The sequence below is a fragment of the Phodopus roborovskii genome, unplaced genomic scaffold (assembly GCF_943737965.1).
Source record: "Phodopus roborovskii unplaced genomic scaffold, PHOROB, whole genome shotgun sequence".
Taxonomy (NCBI): domain Eukaryota; kingdom Metazoa; phylum Chordata; class Mammalia; order Rodentia; family Cricetidae; genus Phodopus; species Phodopus roborovskii.
In genome coordinates, this window is record NW_026126480.1 from 41,835,120 (window position 1) to 41,857,320 (window position 22,201).

The window sequence follows — 22,201 nt, forward strand, 5'->3', positions numbered from 1 at the left end:
GTATTTTCCAGAGATATTCAAAACTTCTAAGATCCTACATAGTCTGAGTTGTTTCAAAATCACTGGCCTAAATAGAAATTCACGTAAGATTCTGTTTCCTTCATTCCTTAGTATAAAGGTTAAAACCTTCATGGTCAACTTGATAGGATTTAAAAATCACCCAGAGACATGTCTGTCAGGTTTAGCTGAGGTAGAAAGACCCAAATGTGTGCAGAATATTACCCTATAGACTGGGGTCCTAGACTGAATAAAAACGAAAGGGCGAGGGGACATGGTACACTTTATTCCATGGATAACGTGTTTGCTGCATATGCATGGGCCTGAGTTCACACCCAGCACTGATGTGAAAAAGCACTCCTCTATAATCCCAGTCAGGGAGGCAGAGACAGATAAACCGGCAAGCTCCAGGTTCATTGTGAGACCCTTTAAAAAATGAGGAGTAGGAGCCATCTGATGTTGACCTCTGGCCTCCACATTAACATCCACATCTCTCTACTCCCTGACTATGGACACAATATGACCAGCTGCCTTAAGCTCCTGCCACACCTTCCCTGCCGTGATGGGACTGTACCCTTAAATTGTGAGCTGAAGTTTTTTTTTTTTTTAATTTCAAGACAACAGTCCTGGCTGTCCTGGAACTCACTTTGTAGACCAGGCTGGCCTGGAACTCAGAGACCCATGTGTCTGCTGTGATTAAAGGCTTTTCCCTATCACCTCTGGGCCAACCCTTCCTTAAACTTCTTTTATCAGGTGTTTGCCACAGCAACAGGAAAGTAACTAATATACCTAACAGGTCATGTTCATCCTTGCCAAATCCTTCCCTTTAAATCTCATTTCTCTTGATAGGGTCTTCTACCTAGGGTCCCTAGCCAAGTACTCAAACAGGATTCTTATGCAAGCTGAATAAAATAACATTTGGAATCTTTTGTTCCCTAACACACTGGAAAATCCACACTTGTGGCTTAATATTCAAGAAAGGACCTGACACAAAGTGGGGCTAACACATATTTGAACTCTGTGAGACTCTGGGGACCAGGAAGATGGGGTCCCTGCTCTCTCAGTGCTCACAGGCTGGTGGGGTGTGGGAACAGGGCAGGTGGCGCTGGGACGCAAAACGACATCATAATGATGGAGAAAGGGAAAGAGCCCAGGCTGGACACTAGGCACCAAAGGAAGAAACCAAGGCCCCTTATCACAAAGGACAACAACAGAACCGATAATAAACAGATAACCCACGACTTCTCATTGTAACACTGGAGTAATGTGTAATTAACATTAACAGTACCTGAGCTATAAGGTAAGATGAGTTGGGCACAAAGCAGGGAGGGAGAAAGTCAGGAAGATGGTGACTGATGTGTAGAAGACATTAGTGTGGCTCCCCTGACAGCCACTGAAAAGCGAGCCAGGATCCTAAGGCAGGGACGGTGGTCCTAGAGTTTCAGGGCTGAGAGGAACCTTAGGAAGCCAAAACCTTGGAACTGGGGAAGGTCCTTCTATAGGCCCCATAAAACACCCAGTGGAGGATAGAACACACTTGCTGGGCTCAGAGTAGAGGTGTTAACTTAGTAACTAAGTTTCACAGCTGAGCAGAAACCACAACTAATTACAGAGCCTGGAGAACAGTGGTGTGTGTGTGTGTGTGTGTGTGTGTGTGTGTGTGTGTGTGTGTGTGTGAGAGAGAGAGAGAGAGAGAGAGAGAGAAAGAGAGAGGCAGAAACAGAGAACAGTAAGCCTCGCAACGGAAGGGTGCAATCTTCTCTCTCTGAACAGAAATGGGAGGGGTCCTGGTGTTAGAATTCCTACCCTTGTCTCATTGCACTAAGCCAGTGGTTCTCAATCAGTGGGTCGAGACCCCTTTGGGGGCGGAATGACCCTTTCATAGGGAAACACAGATCTTTATATTATGATTCATAACGGCAGCAAAATTAGTTATGAAGTAGCAATGGAAATCACTTTCTGCTTGGAGGTCACCGCAACACGAGGAACTGTATGAAAGCATCTCAGCATTAGGAAGGCTGAGAACCACTGCTCTAGGATCACAGGGGTATTCGAAGTCTAAATCCTGGGCAGATGTCAAGTACTGCTGAAGTGTAGGGGTCAGAGAGAGCTACACGTCTGAGCACTCAATAACTTCAAGAGGCAGAAGGAGCTCTTGCCAAGAAAGCGTTGTGTCGTGTCGCCACTGTCTCTGCACTGGCGGGGAGGGGGATGCACTGCTGACTTCTGTGGTGAGGTTCCTTGCTCCACTTGGCCATTCCTCTGGACAATGCTCACCCGGGGGTTTTCATTGTTCTGAGAGGACCCTCACTCTTGTCACCCCACAGACCTTGCTATAGCTTCCCCTGGGAAAGTCTTTCTCCATCAGAGTGTCCTACTGTGGGTAGGCTGGGAGCCAACGGGCCAGTGGAGAGCTACATCTTTTCACAGCCTGCTGGGCTTGTTCTCTTTGGGGAAAGTGGGTTCTGAGACGCTGTGTGACAACAATCCCACTATGCACTTGGCAAAAGCTGTGCAGTATACAGTGAAAACAAAACAGGAAATTGCTCCTTTACCACATGAAAGACAAACCCCCTACTTACAAAGCAGGCAATTGGGGTTTGGAGTAGACAACACCCACGTTCCTGTCATGTATTCAGTCTACAAAGTCTTCCCAGCTGGAAATCAATCACTCAGAGCCCATCTATCAAATTACCATATTTTCTCAAGCCCCTCCCTGAAAGTGGTTTTAAGAACTGTGGGGACATGCCAACTATGTAAAAATCCTCACTGTGAGGTGTGCTTCTACTCTGCCCATAGCCTCACCTGCTTTCAGAGACTCCTGGGCAGAAAGAAGCAAGTGTCAGGGTAGGCAGCAGTATGTGCATCTCCTGCCATGAGGGCAGTGAGGGGGTAGCTAACCAGAACTCCCATCGGCTTTGTGAGCTTCTGTTACTGACTGGTACAAATTCAAGAGGTGAAGCAAAAATGTTCCAGTCCCTATGCTTGACAGCATAGCACATATAGGAGCTCAGGCTGTGGGATTTTGGGATACTTCAGGTCAGCTGCACGGATTTCCTACAAGAACCCATCAGCCAAATAAAAATCAGAACCCTGAGCAGTAGCAGCAGCATTGTGTACAGCCTCATCACTGCCAATCTGGCCAGACAACATCCACAAGAGCAGCGCTGGTGTGGGGCAGACTGCCCTTTCCATTGACAGGTCCAACAGCTTCTCATCAACTTTGGAGAAAGAAGGAAGAAGGCGTCTGTGAGACAGAAAACGGCCACTGTCCCATGGAACACTTCCTGGCCTCCAGGTCACCGAGCCCTTGCTGATTATCTCTAGCCTGTGTAGGTAGTAAGACTCCTCTTTCACATCTTCTAGTCACAAGGGCACTAATTATGGAGGGCATCAAAGTCCCTTCAGTATCAAGAAAATCACAGACTTCCCAAAAGGAGAAAGGTGTCCTAAGGACTAGCAAGCCACCTGAAGATAGGAATCTCTTCCACATGATCCCTGCAGAGGGGCCATGGAGCTGACTCCCAAAGCAGCTCACTCTGCCCAATGTCAACCAGTAAGTCAGAATACTTCACCATGGAGGATGCTTGTGAGTTTCCAGTCATGCATCCTTGCATGTTTGGTTTTGAGTGAGCATAGGTCAAATATATCCACAGAGAATTGTGGACAAAGACCCCCAGCCAAGACAGGAGATATCCAGCGCCACCAGTGTCTTAGCAGTTTAGAACTTAATGTCACCAACTCATCTGACTCGAGAGATGAGGGCAAAAACTGGAAGAGGAGACACAGTGGGTAGTTCTAGAAATGCTTCTCTTCCTTGCTAGCTTTTATAAGTCTGTCCCAAAACAGTAAAAGGAAAGCACTCTTCTAATGGACAAGAAATTGTCTTTCTCTTTCCCAGGACAGGCACTAAACGGTCCCGGTAACATCTGCACCAGAAAGAGAAGGAGTTAGATGGACTTTTTGGCTCTGAAGATTTTTTTTTTTTTTTCTTTGAAAGATTTAAAACTGTGGGGAACAAGAAAGGAGAGTCCTGGAAACAAAACAAATTACTTTCAGAATTTAAAAACAAAAACAAATGAATAGATCCATTTTCTATTTGAATACAATTTGACCTCTCTAAAGCAGAAAGGCATTGCCTTCCTACTCAACAAAAGCACAGCCTACTAAAAGGATTAAGAAGTTAAAAATGGTGCTATCCCAGCACCCAGGAAGTACAGGCTGGAGGATCAGAAGCTCAAGGTCATTCTTGGCTTGCTATCTAGTAAATTGAAAACAGGCTGGGATACTTTGAGAAGCTATCTCAAACAAACTAATCTTTAACACGACAAAAGAAAGCACACTGTACCCAGTTATAACAACTGTTACAACACTTACAGGATATATAGCGAATCTTGCTCTAAAGAAATATTCGAGCCAGCAACTCTGAAGTGACAACCACTGTGAGACTGGACAAGGAAACGGAGATATAAATAACAAGGGCTGTGTTGCTGAGAGAAGAATGTTATGGAAAGTGGGACGGCTACAATGAGACCAGAGCTGAGCTGGTTTTAGAGCCAAATGGTACGAGTGCATCCTGACCCAGGGAGATAAGTATAAAAGATGAACAAATGGAAGTACACAGAGGTACACAGAGGAAGATGGAGGTAGGACGAAACATGGAGCAGGTGAACGATGGGATACGGGTACACCATACTTACTTCTCAGAAGGAAGAGCCAGAAACATAAGAAGCCAATGGCAACAGGCACATCTGCCGCCCAGGTCTCAGTTTCTAAATGCAGTTATCTGCTAAAGAAACCAGGGCTACTTGAGAAGCATGGCTGCTTCCTAGGCTGGCACAGGGAATGTGCTAGCTAAGGAGCCTGGGACATCTTACTGTGCTAACAACAAACAAAGTACTCAAGAACGATGCAGGGGAATGACAAGGACAAGAGTAGTTCTAACTGGCCATGTGGGGACTAACTGAGCAACACAGCAACATAATAGGTTTGTTAGTGAATGACAACCCACAGAGTAATGGGCCTATGCTAACATAAAGAGTAGAATAAATAGATAAATAAATAATAGAAAGCTAAGCCACGTATGGTGGCTCACACCAACAACTCCAACACTTAGGAGGTTGAGGCAGGAGGATTGTTGGAAGAGTTTAAGGTTGGTGTGGGCTACAGAATAAGACCCAGTTTTAAAAAAAACCAATAATTTAAACATTTTTAAATAGCAAGGCTGGACACGATGGCACATGCCTCTAATCCCAGCAGCTGGGAAAGCTGGAGGATATCTATGAGTTTGAGGCCTGTCTGTTCTATATGTCTAGTTCCAGGGCAGCAAGGACTACATCGGAAAAAAAAAAATGATAATGTAAGAAATCAAGAGCTGATTCTTCAAGAATTTCATAAGTCAATATGAAGGCAGAATTGGGATCACTGCTGGCTGTCACCAGGCATGTCAGAATTATGGGGGACCAATGCTAGGCCACCATCAGTGCAAGGAGACTATCCCAAACTGAAACAGGCTGACACTGTGGCCTAATGTGTGACAAGGTGCGTACTCCACACAGTCTGTGAAAGCATCATGGGAAGCATTGACTTAACAGCTGAGGATCAGCAAGTGCCATCTCTCCAAGAGATCACATTCATGGCCAGCAGCCTGGAAGGAGGATCGCTGGTCCTCCTGATGGCATGCCGAGAGAGTACCAGTGCAGGAGCCACCTGCAGCCGCCCTGCCACAGGCAGAGCCTGAACCAACCTGAGGACACCTCAGACACCATCAAAGTTCCACAGAACTCACTGTGCCCTGAACATGCCAAGGTCATGAAGGACAGAGGAGCTGTTTCAGATGAAAGGGTTTTAAACGATGATGAGATATAGCATAATTCCTTTTGGAGGATGATTTCAATGCTTTTCGGACATCCCAGCTTGTAAATATGAATACCCAGAAATCAGTAAAAAGAGAGACATCAGCATTATACTCCCCTTTCTTATTCTTACTTGTTATTGTAAGAGAAGGGTGTAGTCATTCTACCTCCCTTCCTTCGACAGAGTCTCATTCTATAGTCCATGCTGGCCTGCAACTGCTCATCCTCCTCCCTCAGCCTTTTAAGTACTTGGATTATAGGGGTGTATCATACCTGGCTTTGCTAACTTTTATTTTTCTTTGAAGTGGGGTCTCTCTATATAGCCCTGGCAGTATTGGAACTCACTATGTAGACCAGGCTTGCCCGAGACTGAGAGATCTACCTGCCTCTGCCTCCTAAATTCGGGAATTAAAGACGGGTTCCATCATGTCTCAATTTACTCTTAAAAGGTGCAGAACAGGGACTAGAGAAATGGCTCAGGGGTAAAGACAGCTTGCTGCTCTTTCACAGAATCAGAGCCTTGTTCCCACACTCACATGGGATGGCCTATGCCCACCTATAACTTCAGCTCTCTTTTGCCTTTGAGGAAACACACACACACACACACACACACACACACACACACACACACACACACATAAACACACACCAATAAAAATAAATAGCCAGGTATAGTGGCGCACAACTTCAATTCCGGCATTCAGAAGGCAGAGGCAGATGGATCTGTGAGTTCAAGGATAGCGTAGTCTACATAGTGAGTGAGGGCAATCAGGACTACATAGAGAGACACTGTCTCCAAAAAAAAAAAAAAAAAAAAAAAAACCAAGAAAAACCAAAACACCACCACCAACAATAAAAACACCCCCCCCCACACACTAAATCTTTAAAAGTTTTGGAGAAAAATGTTTGTGTTTATGTATGGAAGTGAATCAAATGTGGTAAGACAGTATCTTTGGAGACTCTAGGGATAGCCGTGGAAAATATCTGTAGTATTACTGAAACTTCTTTATCAGTCTGAAATAAACACAATAAACATAAAAACTAGATTTTAAAAAGTTTTAAAATAAAAAATAGATTTCTTTTAGTTCTTATACTGCATTAAAGTAAATTGATATAAAAATAACTCATCAGAGTGAATATAAAGTCAGAATAAGCTGGGGGGGGTGTTGTACACCTTTAATCCCAGCAGTTGGGAGGCAGAGGCAGGCAGATCTTTGAGTTTGAGGCCAGCCTGGTCTACAAAGCGAGTTCTAGGACAGACTCCAAAGCTACACAAAAATCAAACAAAAAAGTCATAATAAGCTCTTCACACCGGCAGCTATAAACCAGATATAAACCATCACTGCCCGGCCTTCTTCTCTCCAAAGTACATTTGAGTCAACTTGGAAGAGGCAGGCACTGTGAGTGTTCCTTCGACCAGCTCAGGAGACTGCACACTGTTGAAGGCTTCCAGGCCACAGTTCTGGTGTCTGAAAAACCACCATGCCTTCTACCAGATAATCTCTGTGGTCTATTCTAATTGTTCCATTACAAGACTCTACAATGTAAACAAAGACCTCACACTTGAGTCAAAAGTAGAGGTTCAAACACAACAAACTGGACAGGAAGTATTCAGTAACTGTCAATTTTTGGAGATCAGGACATGCCCCAACCCCAGGACAATTAAACTCACAACAAAGCACTACCTTCTGCCCAATTCATAAATCCTCCTGGGCTCACATCAACACTGGAAACATCTGTATTCCAAATTTACCATTTTAGCATGCTAGAAATTGAACCTAGGGCTCAGACACTTTTGGCAAGTACTGTACAACCAAGACATACTTCTAGCTACTACATCCATCCTTTAACAGCCCCTAATTCTTTCCTCTCTATAGCCCCAGATCTGGATACTATTTGGCCACACTGGTATTTCTTACTGCAAGGCAACTAAGGATTTCTGCTGGGCATGCTGGGACATAGTCATGATCTTAGCAATGGCAGGTAGAAACAAGAGATCAGGCATTCAACACTGGGCTGATCTACATGAGACCTTTTCTCCAAAGTCAGTAAATAAAATATACGATGAAGATGGTTTACTGTGCACTTGGTTTCTGAGCTCAGCCAACTTCACATATAAGAACAGCCATGCAGGTTGAGAGATGGCACAGGAGGTAAGAGTACTGGCTGTTGGTCAGAGGGCCTGGATTTAGTTTGATGCACTCACATGTTGGTTTATGATTGTCTTTAATTCCAGTTCTAGGGGATCTGGCACCCTCTCCTGGTGCTTTGGGTACCAGGCACACCCGTGGTGCACAAACTTACATAAATATAAAATTAAAATAATAAAAAAACCTTTTAAAAAGGAAAAAAGCAAGAAGAGCCAGGCATCTGATTATCCCCAGTGGCATGAAAACAAACATTGAGGTTAGTTCTCTAAAAACTGGAGGGCTTTAACACCTACCTCATCTTCTAAAACCTCAACTACAAATGAGATCATCTGGACTATTATTCTGGGATAATCTAGGAACACTCCACATTGTTTCCTTTGTGTAATAACCAAGGTTGGTTTATAGCATCCAAGTTGCTAATATTTTTGTTTGGTTGCAACATTGTACACATGCAAAACCTCAAGGCCACAGGCCTGTCTAGGGCTCCTCACCTGAGAGCTCTGGCCACACTTGGTGTCTCCTGACACGACTACAACCTGATTCTGCAGCAGATTCTCCATGAAGGAGTACTTTTCTTTCCATATTGGAAGTTCTTCTCTCTCTTTCAAAAGTTTGTAATATCTCGATGAATAGGGCAAGCCGTCAAAAGGGTTCAGCTCCAGATCCTCGCAGGCCAGGACCCCTTCCTCATCCCCGTCCCCATCACTGGAATCTAGGGAATCGGGAAAATAGCGTTTTTCTAAGGAGGAGTTTGGATGCTCCAGTTCCTCTTCATCCATTTCTTCCTGCAGTGAGCTCAGGCCGTCCGATCACATTCGATCACATTCCACAGTCCAGTTCTCCTGTCAGCAGCCCATTGCAGACAGGATGTGAGGCCCACTCACTCACTCAGCAAGGCTCCCAGGCCCAGCTCGGGATTTCAGCAAGTTAATTCCTCAAACCCGTGTCCCTCGTTGCTGGGTTACCCTCTGTGCAGGCTCACTTCAACGCTCTTGGTCTGTTACATGGCTTTCAATAAAACATGCTAGAAACAAACAAACGGAAGATAAGTGTAAAATCTGGTAACATACAAGAAGTTAAAAACAGAAGACACACTCAAAGCAAAACAGTCAGTCTTTTCTGTGAGGTGGTTACTGTCTGTCCCGGCTGCTGCCTGCTTCCCACCGGGAAGAATTCAGGCTAGCTCTTACAGCAGTGTGCACAGCAGCTTTGGAAAACGATCCTCACTGAGTCTGGTGCTCTCTCCCTGACCTCTGTTCAGGCCTCTGCACCAGGATAGCTGTGAATGGAAAGCCACAGGGAGGCTGATCGGAATTGTGAGGCTAATCAGTCACGTGGTCACCTAATCCCCTGACAAAGAGGCATGGACTTTATAAAGGGGAGAGCTCTGTGGGCTTGGAAAGTGGTCCCCAAACACTGACTACCAGAAAGTCTATTACCCAGCATGCCCTGGGAGTAAAAGACTGCTCATGCCACTTTAGAAATGCCAGCGCGGGAAGTGAATTTATTCTTCCTTTTCCATCTTTTGCTAATAAGGCCTTTGTTTAATTAAATTAGAAGTTTCCAGGACACTTATTGAGATTTCTGTATGTGAAGCTTAACAAGCCAGAGCCAAAATAATAAAAGATAACTTTTAATCTGGAAAGGTAAGATTTATACCACCAACATATTCCTTACATTTCAATTGAGACAACTTTTCCTTCTCCAATTACTAGAGATTAACAGGGGGAAATAAACCAGTTGGTGATGTTAGTCCCTTTTCACATCAGCCAGGTGGAAATTTAAAACACACACACACACACACACACACACACACACACACACACACACACACACACACGGAAAACTCAAGTTAAAAACAAGTCATAAGGCAGGACCCATGGTAACCTTTTTATGGCTTTACGCTCCCTCAACTACTTGTTCCCCTAGCTAGCTCCCTGTTGCTTCCAGGAACGCCCCATCCTTCAAAAGGAAGGAGAAAAGCTCTACACACTGGCCCAGTAGGTGCCTGGGAGACAGCCACTCAAGGAGGATCTGTTGGGCACCCTGCACTAGACACACCCATAGGGCAGAGGGTATGAGGTGGGGGGAACTGGACACTTCCCACCTCTGTCTGAGTAGGGTTCTGAAAAATGCATCCTGCTTCCAAACTGAAATGGAATCACAATACCGAATAATATACAAACATGAACATCATGGACTGTCTTCAGGGCTCTTCACAGGGACTACAGTGTGAGAAGATATTCCAGACATCTACAGGAAACAAGGTAGCCTGAGATGCCTGCTCAGCAGGTCTAAGATACAGACCCTTGCTGAAGAAGCTAAGGTTCAGTCTTAGGCTCACATTTTCTTTTCTTCTAATTAGAATCACATCTCAGAGTTCTCATTCATCCTTTTAATCTTTTAAGTTAAGCTGCTACTATTACATTATATCTCTGATTACCTTAAGAACTATTTCTTACCAATTTTACTTTTTAAAAGAAGTCTAAGAGGCTGGAGAAATAGCTCAGCAGTTAAGCACACTGGCTATCTTCTAGAGGACCTGGGACTGATTTCCAGCACCCACATGGTAGCAAGCAATCATCTGTAACTCCAGTTCCAGGGGTTCGGATGCCCTCTTTTGGCCTTCTTGGATACTGCATGCATGTACTGCACAAACATACATGGAGACAAACACACATTAAAATTTTTCATTTAAAAAATAAAAGTAATAAGCATAGCAAAGCTATCATCTTTACTGGACACATTTCTGTTCATTTCTGGCACACCCTTGAGTGTCATCAGCAATCTCACAAAGTGTGAGTCACATGCATGTTGAAGACCCTGAAGGCCAATGACTAGAACTTCATGAGTGTGCAGAGACGGAACGGTTTAGATAGCCAAATTACCTTGTTCTGCCTTTAGTCCTCTTAACAGACACTCATTACCAGCCACCACCACAACTAACCTAACTTCCTATTTATATTAAGGAAAGCTTGGAATATGCTGTCACACTACTGAAAAGACCACTGGCTTCCATGGATCCCAGAGCTAACTAAGGATGTTATTGGCTGGCACCTGGAGCCTGTAGCAGAAGATTCCCTGGCTCTGCTTAGGTCCACATGATATCCTCACCTGTGTGTTTGGTAAATACACTTATCTGACTTTCTTTTGTCCTGTGGAATACCTCATTCAAGGCAACCTAAATCTGTAGTTCCTGGTTTGTAACTCACACTTGGCTTTGGATAAACTCTTATTCCCTTGAAAAATAGTATTTGGACATGACCAAAGGAGTGGCCACTATGAACTCTCAGGGAATAGACACTCTGGGCATGCTCTCTCTAGAGCCCTAAGGCTCACCTGGCCACTCTGCTCTACAATAGGTATTCACATCACTTCAGTTATGGTGGAACAAAAGATGGCCACTGCACCAACGGAAAGGAGGCTAAGCTATGACAAAGGGATGCAGCAAAGTGATGCTAAGGCTCTCCCAGGCTTCCCATGCTAGAAACATTTCACTCTGGAGCTGGCTGTCATTCTCAGATACTCAGGCCACAGAAGCAGACAGTCAGGAAACCCTCCAATCTGAAAGAGCTGGGGAAGGTGCCCCAGGGCTACCAAGCAAGGCTGAGCCTAAGGAATCCTTTTTTTTTTTTTTTTTTTTTTTTTTTGGTTTTTCGAGACAGGTTTCTTTATGTAGTCTTGGCTGTCCTGGAACTCTGGAGATCATCAGACTGGCCTCAAACTCAGAGAGATCTGGCTGCGTCTTCCTCTCAAGTGCTGGGATTAAAGGCATGTGCCGCCACCACCACCACACCAGTCTAAGGTGATGCTACTATACTCCTGGGTAGTGTGCCTTGAAGCCTTCAGAGAACATATATCCACAGTTTAACTCTTTTCCCCCTGAAACTCAGGGTCATTATTACTATTAGCTACTGCTGCAGAATGTTGTCCTTATATTCCTGTGAGTAGAGAAAATTCAAAACCAGACTGCTGCCCTGGAGCCCAGCTTGTCTCCGTAATTCAGTACCCATGCCACAGCCCATCAGCATACTCACCCAGGGAGGCGATCCTCCCTGGCCCTTAGAAACCAGACAGGCTTCTTTGAAAAACATTTGGAAATCCCAGGTCCACAAAGGGCTTCAGTGTAAACTGGTGAGTTTGAGGAGTCAAGCTATTAAATTCTCAGACTCTGGGGCACTCTGAGTGACTTCTTGTGGCTGTGTGGCTTGCGTTGGAAAGTGGAGTGGCTCAGACCCAATTGGAGGCTGAATGTAAGGCCCAGTGATGTTCAGATACCTTCATTCAGCCTGCATCTGTACTAAGGTATGCAAATTAGCAGTAATTAAAAAAATATATGTGGTCTTTCCACCATCTTGGCACCTGTGGAGGCCTGTTGGGAGCAGGACTTCTAAAAGGCAGATATGTCTGGAAGGCTGTGATACAAGGCCATTTTTGCTGGCTATAAGAGAGGTCTCCAGAACTGAAGGTGTTTATGCTGCGATGAAACTGAATTCTACTTGGGCAAGAGATGTGCTTATGTGTATAAAGCAAAAAACAACATAGTGATACCCGGAAGCAACCCAAACAAAACCAGAGTGATCTGGGGAAAAGTAACTCGGGCCCATGGAAACAGTGGCATGGTTTGTGCCAAATTCCGAAGCAACCTTCCTGTAAAGGCCATTGGACACAGAATCTGTGTGATGCTGTGTCCTTCCAGGATTTAAACTAATGAAAAGTAAATAAATGGAGGTGGATTTGTGCTCTTGTTAAAAAAAAAAAAAAAAAAAAATGTGTGTGTGTCCCAGCGCTGTATAAAATGGACATCTGTAATCCTAGCGCCAGGGAGGTGGGGGCAGGAAAATCACAAGCTCAAGGTCATCCTCAGCTACATGATGAATTTTACACCAGCCTGGAATATATGATACTGGAGGGGAAGAAAAGGAGGAAGAGAGGGATTGAGAACAGGCAGGCAAATATGGTAGGATATATGTCAAATAAAATTCAACTAAAGCTATTACCAGTATAAACACTTTACTATAAGAAATTTGAATGTGAGAAGACCCTTTTCAGGGTGATCCTACATATATACTGTAGGCTGCAGTTTCTCAGGGCTGCCCTTTGAAGCAGGTCTTGGGTATCCACAAAAATACGTATGTATGTAACAACCTTAGTAAGCAAGAATCAGAAGTTGAGATGAAAAAAACGCAGGGCATTAGTCATTACATGTATGAGGTCTGCTCAGATCATTCTAGAAATACAGAAGACCAAGAACAGAAGATGGGAACACGAAGGTTTGCTTTTCCTGCGTTAGTTTGTTTCAGCATTCAGTGTTCCTCATCTGTATTCTTTGGTGCTTGAGTCTTCCAGCACAGTCCCTGGCCTTCTTCCCTTTTCCTAGATGACAGGGTAGTGCTCTAGCCTCCATCTTCATGTCCTCATGTCGTGCCTCCCTGGACTCCTGTCTCATATGTGTTCAAACGTCTTCTCATCATCTCCCACTCAGACACTGAATAAGCACTTCAAACTCTGCGTGTCTAAAACTGAGCTCCCAACATGGCTTCAATGCCATACACCTGGCTGCATCTCAGTTAACTCCTTCCCTAGCTCAGACCAAAGTCTTTGAAGTGATCTTTGAGTCTGTCTCCCAGGGCTAGGAATTAAGGTCAGGGCTTTACACATAACAGACAAGCACTAGACCACTGAGCTACCCTGCCAGGACCCTTCCGGTTTTTGTTTGATTGTTTTGTGTTTATGTTTTCCAGACAGGATTTCTCTGTGTAACAGCCCTGGCTGTCCTGGAACTCACTCTGTAGACCAGGCTGGCCTAGAGCTCACAGAGATACACCTGCCTCTGCCTCCCAAGCACTGGGATTAAAGGCAGGCACCACCTCCACCTGGCAGGTTTTTTGTTTGTTTTTAATCTCAGATCCTCTACTTGATCCTTCAACAGTGAACAATCATGCTTTTTCCCACTGAGCTCGACAGCCCCTTGACTCATAAAGGGACTCCAGATACCAGCAGATTTGGACAGTGGAACAGCCTGCAAGGCAACTCTTCAGGTCTCAAAAGGCTAGTATTCCCTGAAATTCTTGAGCATGTATTTTGCACAGCAAAAATATAAGGGACCCTGCAGCTGTAACCATGGACCTTGAGCTCAGCTTACCCTGGACTGTTTGGGTGGGCTCAGTCTAAACCTTTCTCTGCTGGACTCAGAGGGAGGTAAGGAAGACTACAAAGACCAGAGACCATTGAAGATAGAGGAGTGCCTCCTAAACCCAGGAACATCACTGGTGACCTCCAGAAGCCTGGTGCTACTCCTCCCCATCTCCCCTCCCCCACTGTCTCAGTCTTCCTCTGCCCTATACAGGCACTTTATTGTGCCTTGTTCTTCTGTGTCTGAAATGTTCCTCAGATAACCAGTGCCTCACTCCCTTATTTTACAAAGGTTTGCCAAGTGCCAGCTCAGTAAAGGATTCCCTGGCCACCTCTTCTCCATAACATTACAGCCTTTCATCATATGTATCTCTGGTATCGGAGGCCTCCACCACAAGCAAGCTCCGTGAGGCAGAGCTCTGGGGTCTACTTTGCTCACAGCACATGTGAGACATTCAATAAATATCTGTTGACTGGATGCGTGACGCTAACACTTCAGAGAGATTTTTATCAAGCTCCCGTACACAAAGTCAGTCAACAAGTCCACAACAATTTCCCAGAATTCTATTCCTTTCTTTTCCTTAGGCCATCAGGCCCATGATCTGTGACCACTATACCCCCGAAACCCCTCCCCCTGCCTCCCTGCAGGCTATCCTCCATCCTGCACAGCTGCTTTTTGCCACATCACTGTTCAGATTTCAAGATCCCTTGGCACTGCTGAATAATATCTAATTACCCCATTAGGAAGTCACTATGGTGACACTTTTATCCTCTTCATCAATGACATGCTATACACCCTTGCTACCCTTAGAAGAGAGGAATAGGCAGATTCATAAGCTCAATAGTGTGTACTTGTGCTTAGATTTAATCAGTCCAGCATCCGCTGATTTGGTTTTCCTTGACCTCTTCAGGAGTTACTGTTGGAAACAAGAAGGCTGCCCTGAGATTCAGAAGGCAGCAGGCATTACACTTGCCCCAGCACATCACATGTCTCTGAGGCTGATAGCAAACAGGCAACAGCCTCACATACCTGGGAGGGGAGCTACCTACCCACTCTGGTATTCATTTGGACTATTGCCGGAGGAGCTTTGCTTCACTCCTTCACTGCTGATCCTTAGGATCCAGAACCTCGATTACTAAGGTAACTGAATAAATGTCTATCCATGCTGTGGTCTTTAGGGATTTTATGCCTTTAAAACATTTGATGCATTACATCACAGGGCACCTCTCACAATTCAATCAGTCTCACTCTCTGTGTCTACATTTTCAGGTTTCCTCACTCACTCAAGCCAGCACTTGGCCTGATGCATGCCTGCATGGTGGCCATGCTGAGATGGTGTGAACATACAGGCTGGCTTCTCTCCCGGGGCTCCATTCCAGCCAAGGCTGAGGGGGTGTCAAAATAGAAATTCTTTGCTCATGACATATTAACACCCTTCATCTTATTGCCAAGTAACTAAAAGAGGGAAAGCAAGGCTGAGGCATGCAGGAGAAACAGGCAAATCTGGGTGGATGATTTCAACAATGAGAGGGAGCCACAACATAAGTGGTCTGATACACCATACAAAGGCTGTTCACGTGCAGGAGGGACAACGCAGATGCTTCTTGACCAACTTTTCGAAAGTTCTCTGCTCTTCCTTGCAATTTTCATTTTCATAGTACACTATTCTCTTTAGCACTGACTATCTTTTCATCACCTGCCTTTGGTTTTGTTAAAGTTGCCCATGAGATCCAGCTCTTGGGGAACCAGTAAGTGTTAAATTAAGGTACACGGTACAATGGGAGTGGTTATAAACAGGGACACCCAGCAGGAGAAACCAGTAAACACAATTCATGCAACAAAATCCTAAGAGTTATTACAAACCAAGGAGAACATTTCTTTTTTCATTTTTTATATTTATTTTATATGAATGGGTGTTTTACTTAATGCATGTTTATCCAACATGCATGTGCCTTGTACTTTGGAGGGAGTTAGATCCCATGCAACTGGAATTATGGATGGCTGTGAGGTGACATGTGGATACTGGCAACTGAACCTGACTCTCCAGGAAGAGCAAGTGCTCTTAACCGCCTGAGCCACCTCTCCAGGCATCCATTAAGGGAAACTGCTTGACAAGAACCTTTATTATTTTTTAGTAGGTCTGAAAGATCAGTTGGTCCCAAGACTGGATTTACAGGGCAGGTATGAAACATCTGGCCTCTTGTAAGTTATTCTTATATACGATGCCCGCCTTGTATGTAGCTAATGCAAAAGCTCTCCAGACTTTTAATCTCTCTGATGTTCCCTCAGTTTCTATATAGCAGCAAATCACTCATGATTCACATGACAGCAAATTGGTAGACAGGTCTTCTACAAGGCTTCTTAGTGACTCTGCTCAACATCCCTTTGTAACCTCAGAAACTTTGATGTGACCCTGGTTATACAAGTGCATAAAATCAATATATATATAAATCAATCATTTACTGATCACAAAGAAATTCACTTTAAAACAATCCTTTGGCATACACATAGCATCACCGTTTATTAAAACCAACGGCAAATCTGCATACTGATGAGATAGGCATGTTTGTCTATGTTTGTACAAAGAATGAATCTTGGCAGGGTATCCTGCAAGACATGAAGCTTCTTTGGTGCTTTTTAAGGTTAACTGATTTTTGAATTATTAAGTGCTAAGAATGTCACTTTGTACAAATACATAGTATAAGTGACAGAAGTATACTTAGGGGGACTTCAAAATTAGGAAATTTTGTCCTTATAAGCCAAAATTCATTTAATTTGTTTTTCCCCATGAAATTCAAGTCAGCAATTTAAACAGCAATTTTTAAAATCAAGGACCCTAACACAACAAATGCAAAGACAAAGTAATCTGAAGCAGGCTGAGGAAAGATGGTACAATGTATTCAGTCTTGTTCTCAGGAATTAAACCACTGCTTTTTTATAAGGGCAGAAATCTCTGGGTGCACATTAAGAACACTCTAAGTCAGGAGCTGTGGAGCTGGCTCAGCGGGTTCAATCCCCAGTATCATGTGGAAGCTGAGTGTGTGTGTGTGTGTGTGTGTGTGTAGGTGCATCTGTAATCTCCTCTCACTGGGAGAAGAGGGATACAGACAGGTGAATCCTGCAAGCTTGGTGGCCAGTTAGGATGAAGTTGGTGATCCCAGGTTCAACGAGAGACCCTGTCCCCCCAAAATAAGGTGAAGAAGTCACCAAGGAAGACACCTGACAGTGACCTTTGGCCTCTTCACTCACACACATATACCACACACACACAAAACAAAACAAAGTACTGCTGTAGTAACACACAACGGTTTAGAATCTGAGCCCCAGAGTGTCGGGAAGGGCTTGCTGGTACAAACAGTGCCAAGTGTGCATGCTGTATGCTCAGAACCAAGGCTGCTGTGAAGTTGCATGATACAACAAGAGAAAACACTGCCAGGAACACCTAGATTCATTTCCAGTTAGGTTCTGAATTAATCTGGGGTTGCTGTGTGTTCACATTTTTCTTTTTATGGCTCCCACTTTCAGTTACAAGCGACAGTGAAAGAAGATGTGTTCTCAATAATAACCCTTAAAAGTTATTTTCTCATTCAGATGCTTGCTAGTGTTGCGTATTTCTAGAAGAGTCAAACACTGTTTTGAAAAGTGGAACTGACCTCTGTGACACTGCATGATTTGCTACAGGAGTAACAGATATGATGCTGTCCTCTTGGGGAAGCAGAAGCCAAAATGACCAGGCTATAAAACCACTGCAAACGCTGACTATGTGCATGAAACACTAACTCCTACATTTATCCATCTCCCTCTTGCTCGAGCTTAGAGGTGGCTCCAGCATTATCTTTGCAACTCCTAGAAAATAGACCCAGGGCAGTGCACGGGTAGTGTGATCAATAAGGATTTGCTGAAGCAACAAACAACCCATTTACAAGCCACAGTGCTAATGTTTAGAAAAGAGAAGAAATGAGGACTGCAAGCAAGCAGGGGCACTAGGATAAAAGGCTATCTCCTTTTTCCCTTTTCCTTTTCCTTTTTTTTTAGCATGTGATCATGGCTCCAATATTCCATGGCACTTTTATGCAAAGTGCTGACCTCTGGCAAGCTAAGAAGCTGGTATCAGAGTGTAAATGAACTTACAAAAATGTAAGTAGCCTTGCTACTGAGAAGGTCCAGGTACCTACTCCCCTCCTCACATGACAGGTGGTTGGGGGCAGCACCTGTTTGCAGACCACAGTTGGAGAACATGTCAAAACACACACACACACACACACACACACACACACACACACACACACACACACGTGAAGTTGGACTAATGATGATGACGGTGATAAGTCTACTGATTAGCACTCACTGCATGCTTATTTTATGCCAGATGCTGCTGAGCACTTAAACTCTTCATATGAATAATTTCATTTAAACCCTTAAGAGCCCCTTGAGTTACACTTATCAGTCCCGTTTTGTTCAAATGAGGAAGTTTAAGCCTTCAGAGGTTTGATTAATTGGTCCAGCTTTTAGCATCTTGGCTGTGATACAGCAGGTGTCTCAAGTCAGGCAGTCTGGCCCCAGGTGATTCTATGCCAACCTTGCCTTTTCCATTTAGAAACTCCACATTTAAAGATTCTTTTACATCTGGCATGGTGGCCCATGGCTTTAATCCCAGCACTTGGGAGGCAGATCTCTGTAGGCTGGTTTTTTGTTTGTTTTTGTTTTGTTTTGTTTTTTGCTCTTTGGAGGCCCCACCCAGAGAGTTATTCTTACTTATGAAAGGCCAGCCTTAGCTTGGCTTGTTTCTAGCCAACTTTTCTAATTTATATTATCCTGCTTGCTTCTCTTTAGCTATGTTTTGCCCATGGATTTTTTTTTTTTTTTTTACTTTCTTTACCCTGTAAGTCTTTCTTTCCTTCTTACTCCACAGCTGGCTGTGTGGCTGACCCCTGGCGCCCTCCTCTCCTCATCTCACTCCTCCATCTTCTCTAGATTTCTCCTATTTATTCTCCCTGCATGCCAGCCCCACCTATTTCTCTCCCCTGCCTAGTTACTGGACGTTCAACTCTTTATTAGACCAATCAGGTGTTTGGGGCAGGCAAAAGAACACAGCCTTACAGAGTTAAACAAATGCAACATGTATGAATGTAACATATCTTTGCCTCATTAAACAGATATTCCACAGCACAAACAAATGTGACACATCTTAAACTAATATTCCACAACAGATCTCTGTGAGTTTGAGGCCAGCCTGATCTACAAAGTGAGTTCCAGGACACCAAGGCTATTACACAGAGAAATCCTGTCTTGGGGCAGGGGACGGTAGGGTTCTTTTTACAACACGGAAGATACCAGTATCCATTCCTATTAACACTTCACTATTATTATTTGAAATAGGGTCTCATGTAGCCTAGGCTGGCCTTGAACTTACCATGTCACCAAGAATGGCTTTGAACTTCTGATCCTCTTCCTCTACCTTACCAGCACTGAGGCTACAGTTGGAGGATATCACATTTAGTTTATACTGGGTGAAAACTGAACCCAAGGCTTTGCCTCCCCTGTCCCTACACTTACACATACTTTATTCTGATTTTCACTAAACTATTAGACAAACTGCTGTCCGATAATGAGCAACAGTAGTTCCCAGCTTTCCTAACTAAAGAGGTGTACCTAGAAATAAGGGCCTATGAAAAGACTGGAAGCTGCCCTTTGTGCTATCATTCCATTCAAGACCTGAGATACAACCAAAACCTGCTCTGTACTACTGGGGCTACAGAAGCAGCATGCTGTGGGTTTATATAACAGGAAAGCTTATTTAGAGGTACATGGTCCAAAAACAAAAAGAGATAACTATTAGAAGAAAGTGCAGTTTAGAAGCTAAGTGCTCCACTGGAGAGTACTTCCAGTGGGAGACAAATTCATTTAGTGGGCATGGGCCTCCTCCCAGAAGATGTGCTGGAAAGCCAGAAAACAGCCATATCCTGGAACACAGTTACACCATGGATGAGGGAAAAAGCAGAGTGGCAGGCATTCAGCAGAGTCAGATAGTTTGAGTGTAGTTTGTTACAGGTTTGGGAACAACACAAAAGCAGATAGGGAACTCAGGCTGTAGTTTACCTTTGACTGAGCTGTTTAATGAATTCACAAAGTAGCAGAGAGGAAGAAAGGTCCAAACCATGCTAAGGAAAATTCTCCAAAGCAAAAAATAAAACTGTTCTCCCAGTTATGATAGTGGGGGAAGGAGACAGAACCCTCATGCTCAACTGGTATAATTTTGGCTGCCCTATTTGTGCTAAATCAAGTTAACCTCTAATTGAGTTGTCTTTACTTTTCATTATGAGAGTGGCTATGAGATCTAAGAAAAAGAAAGGGATTCACTTTATATTGTCTTCCTGGCTACCTTGTCACCCCATGCTAAGGCTGCTCTGGATTGTTACCTTGAGTTACACATCAGCTAAGTAGTGACATCATTGCTCTGTGCACAAAGAAACTTGGAAACTTAAAAACAAATTAAAACCTCCTACAGCATGCCTTTTTGTTTTTCCTTTGACCACCAATATCACACTGAACATAGTAGCCAAAGGAAACAGACATAATAGTAGGGAAAAAAAACCCAAAGTGACAATAAAAATTTTATCATTCATTTCCAAGCTCTAACCCATTAATAGTTTCTGGCCATGAGCACCTTCTCTGATGGTAAAACAAATCCCTACATGGAAGTTCTTCTTCTCATCCATCAAGCAAGTGCACTGTGCTAAATGCTAGAGGAGAAATGATGAATATTATACCTTTCCACTTTCATCTCCCAGCCAGTTGTTTCTTCACAGGCATGACACCCCCTAAAATCTTGCTTTCACAGCTAGCTGCCTTTATGTTCTGAGTGAGACTTCTTCAATGCCCACTTCAAGGATCAGATCTCTAGTAAACTATTACAAGGCACTCAAGCAATTCCTATTTCCACCTTTCCATTCTGAAAATCCTCATGCAATCACTACACTTAGTCTTTATTACCTTAGCAACCTCCTCCCTCAATATCTAGCCTATAGTTTTGGACAGTTTAACTTTACCTCTTGTGTGTGTGTGTGAGTGTGAGTAAAGCCAGGTTTGTTTGGGACATTTGCTGTTGTACTGCTGACAGGCATAATGGTATCTTGGATGAGAAAGCCTCGTCTTCGTTTATGACAACTGGAGTTTGTGAAATATTGTGTACAGAAGTACCTAGAAACTTACCCTGCTCCTCCCTTCTCTAAGATGCAGGAACGTTATGGGAAATGTCTCATGATGCATTTACTTCCAGCCTGACTTTCTCAGTTTGGTACTTTAGCTTAGGAAGTATGAGTTTTACAAAAATCACACTGATTGTCAACACCCACACAGAAGTCTCCTTGCTTTGATAATCACCCTCATAGAGCCAGAGGGGGGAGCCTAAATTGGCAGCCTATAATAAATGTCTAATTCCATCACAGAATAGATGCTTCTAGTGTCCAGCAAAGCGTTGAATGATTGTCTTAGAGGAAAGTAATTCTCCCCTGTGTCCTTGACACCCACAGAGTAGAAATTTCTATTCTGGCAAAGATGAGTAATCACTTACATGACCCCAATAGGGCTGGGCCTTCCATTTTTCCTCTAGCACTGTCAATGGCAGTGGTAGGAATTGATGGAGGGGCTTTAATCGCCAGACCTGAATGCTAAATAAATCCTACAACTTCCCCCTGCTCCTTTGCACTTTCTCATTTCCTTCCTTATCTCTTCTCCATTTTTCTTCCTTCTAGCTTTTTTTTTTTTTTTTTTTTTTCTCTCTCCTTAACCACTGACACTCTCTGGGATGGTTTGAAATTTTTTACAGCATACAGGATAAAACTCCCTTTCTTACCTTTCTTTCACACCTTTCTTAAAGCAAAACCTGGATCAGTGTCTTTGAAACCAGTGTCCTACACAGTTTGGCTGATTCAGTGACCAAAAAACCGGTAGTATTTTTACACACACACACACACACACACACACACACACACACACACGAGAGAGAGAGAGAGAGAGAGAGAGAGAGAGAGAGAGAGAGAGAGAGAGAGAGAGATCCCACA

At 43.9% G+C, this 22,201-nt stretch overlaps 1 protein-coding gene across 3 annotated transcripts in view; it reads right to left on the minus strand.

Annotated features, from left to right (window-relative positions):
* The window catches only part of Dhx32 (DEAH-box helicase 32 (putative)), a 58,050-nt gene that overhangs the window by 28,207 nt on the left and 7,642 nt on the right, over positions 1-22,201 (minus strand). For 2 of the 3 annotated variants that reach the window (XM_051193203.1, XM_051193202.1), the window contains exon 2: positions 8,494-9,026. The exons of the other annotated variant lie outside the window; for it this stretch is intronic. In XM_051193203.1, the coding sequence (XP_051049160.1) occupies positions 8,494-8,781 (288 nt within the window). In that variant the 5' untranslated portion in view covers positions 8,782-9,026. The remainder of the gene's footprint in view (positions 1-8,493; positions 9,027-22,201) is intronic. 3 annotated transcript variants of the gene reach the window in all.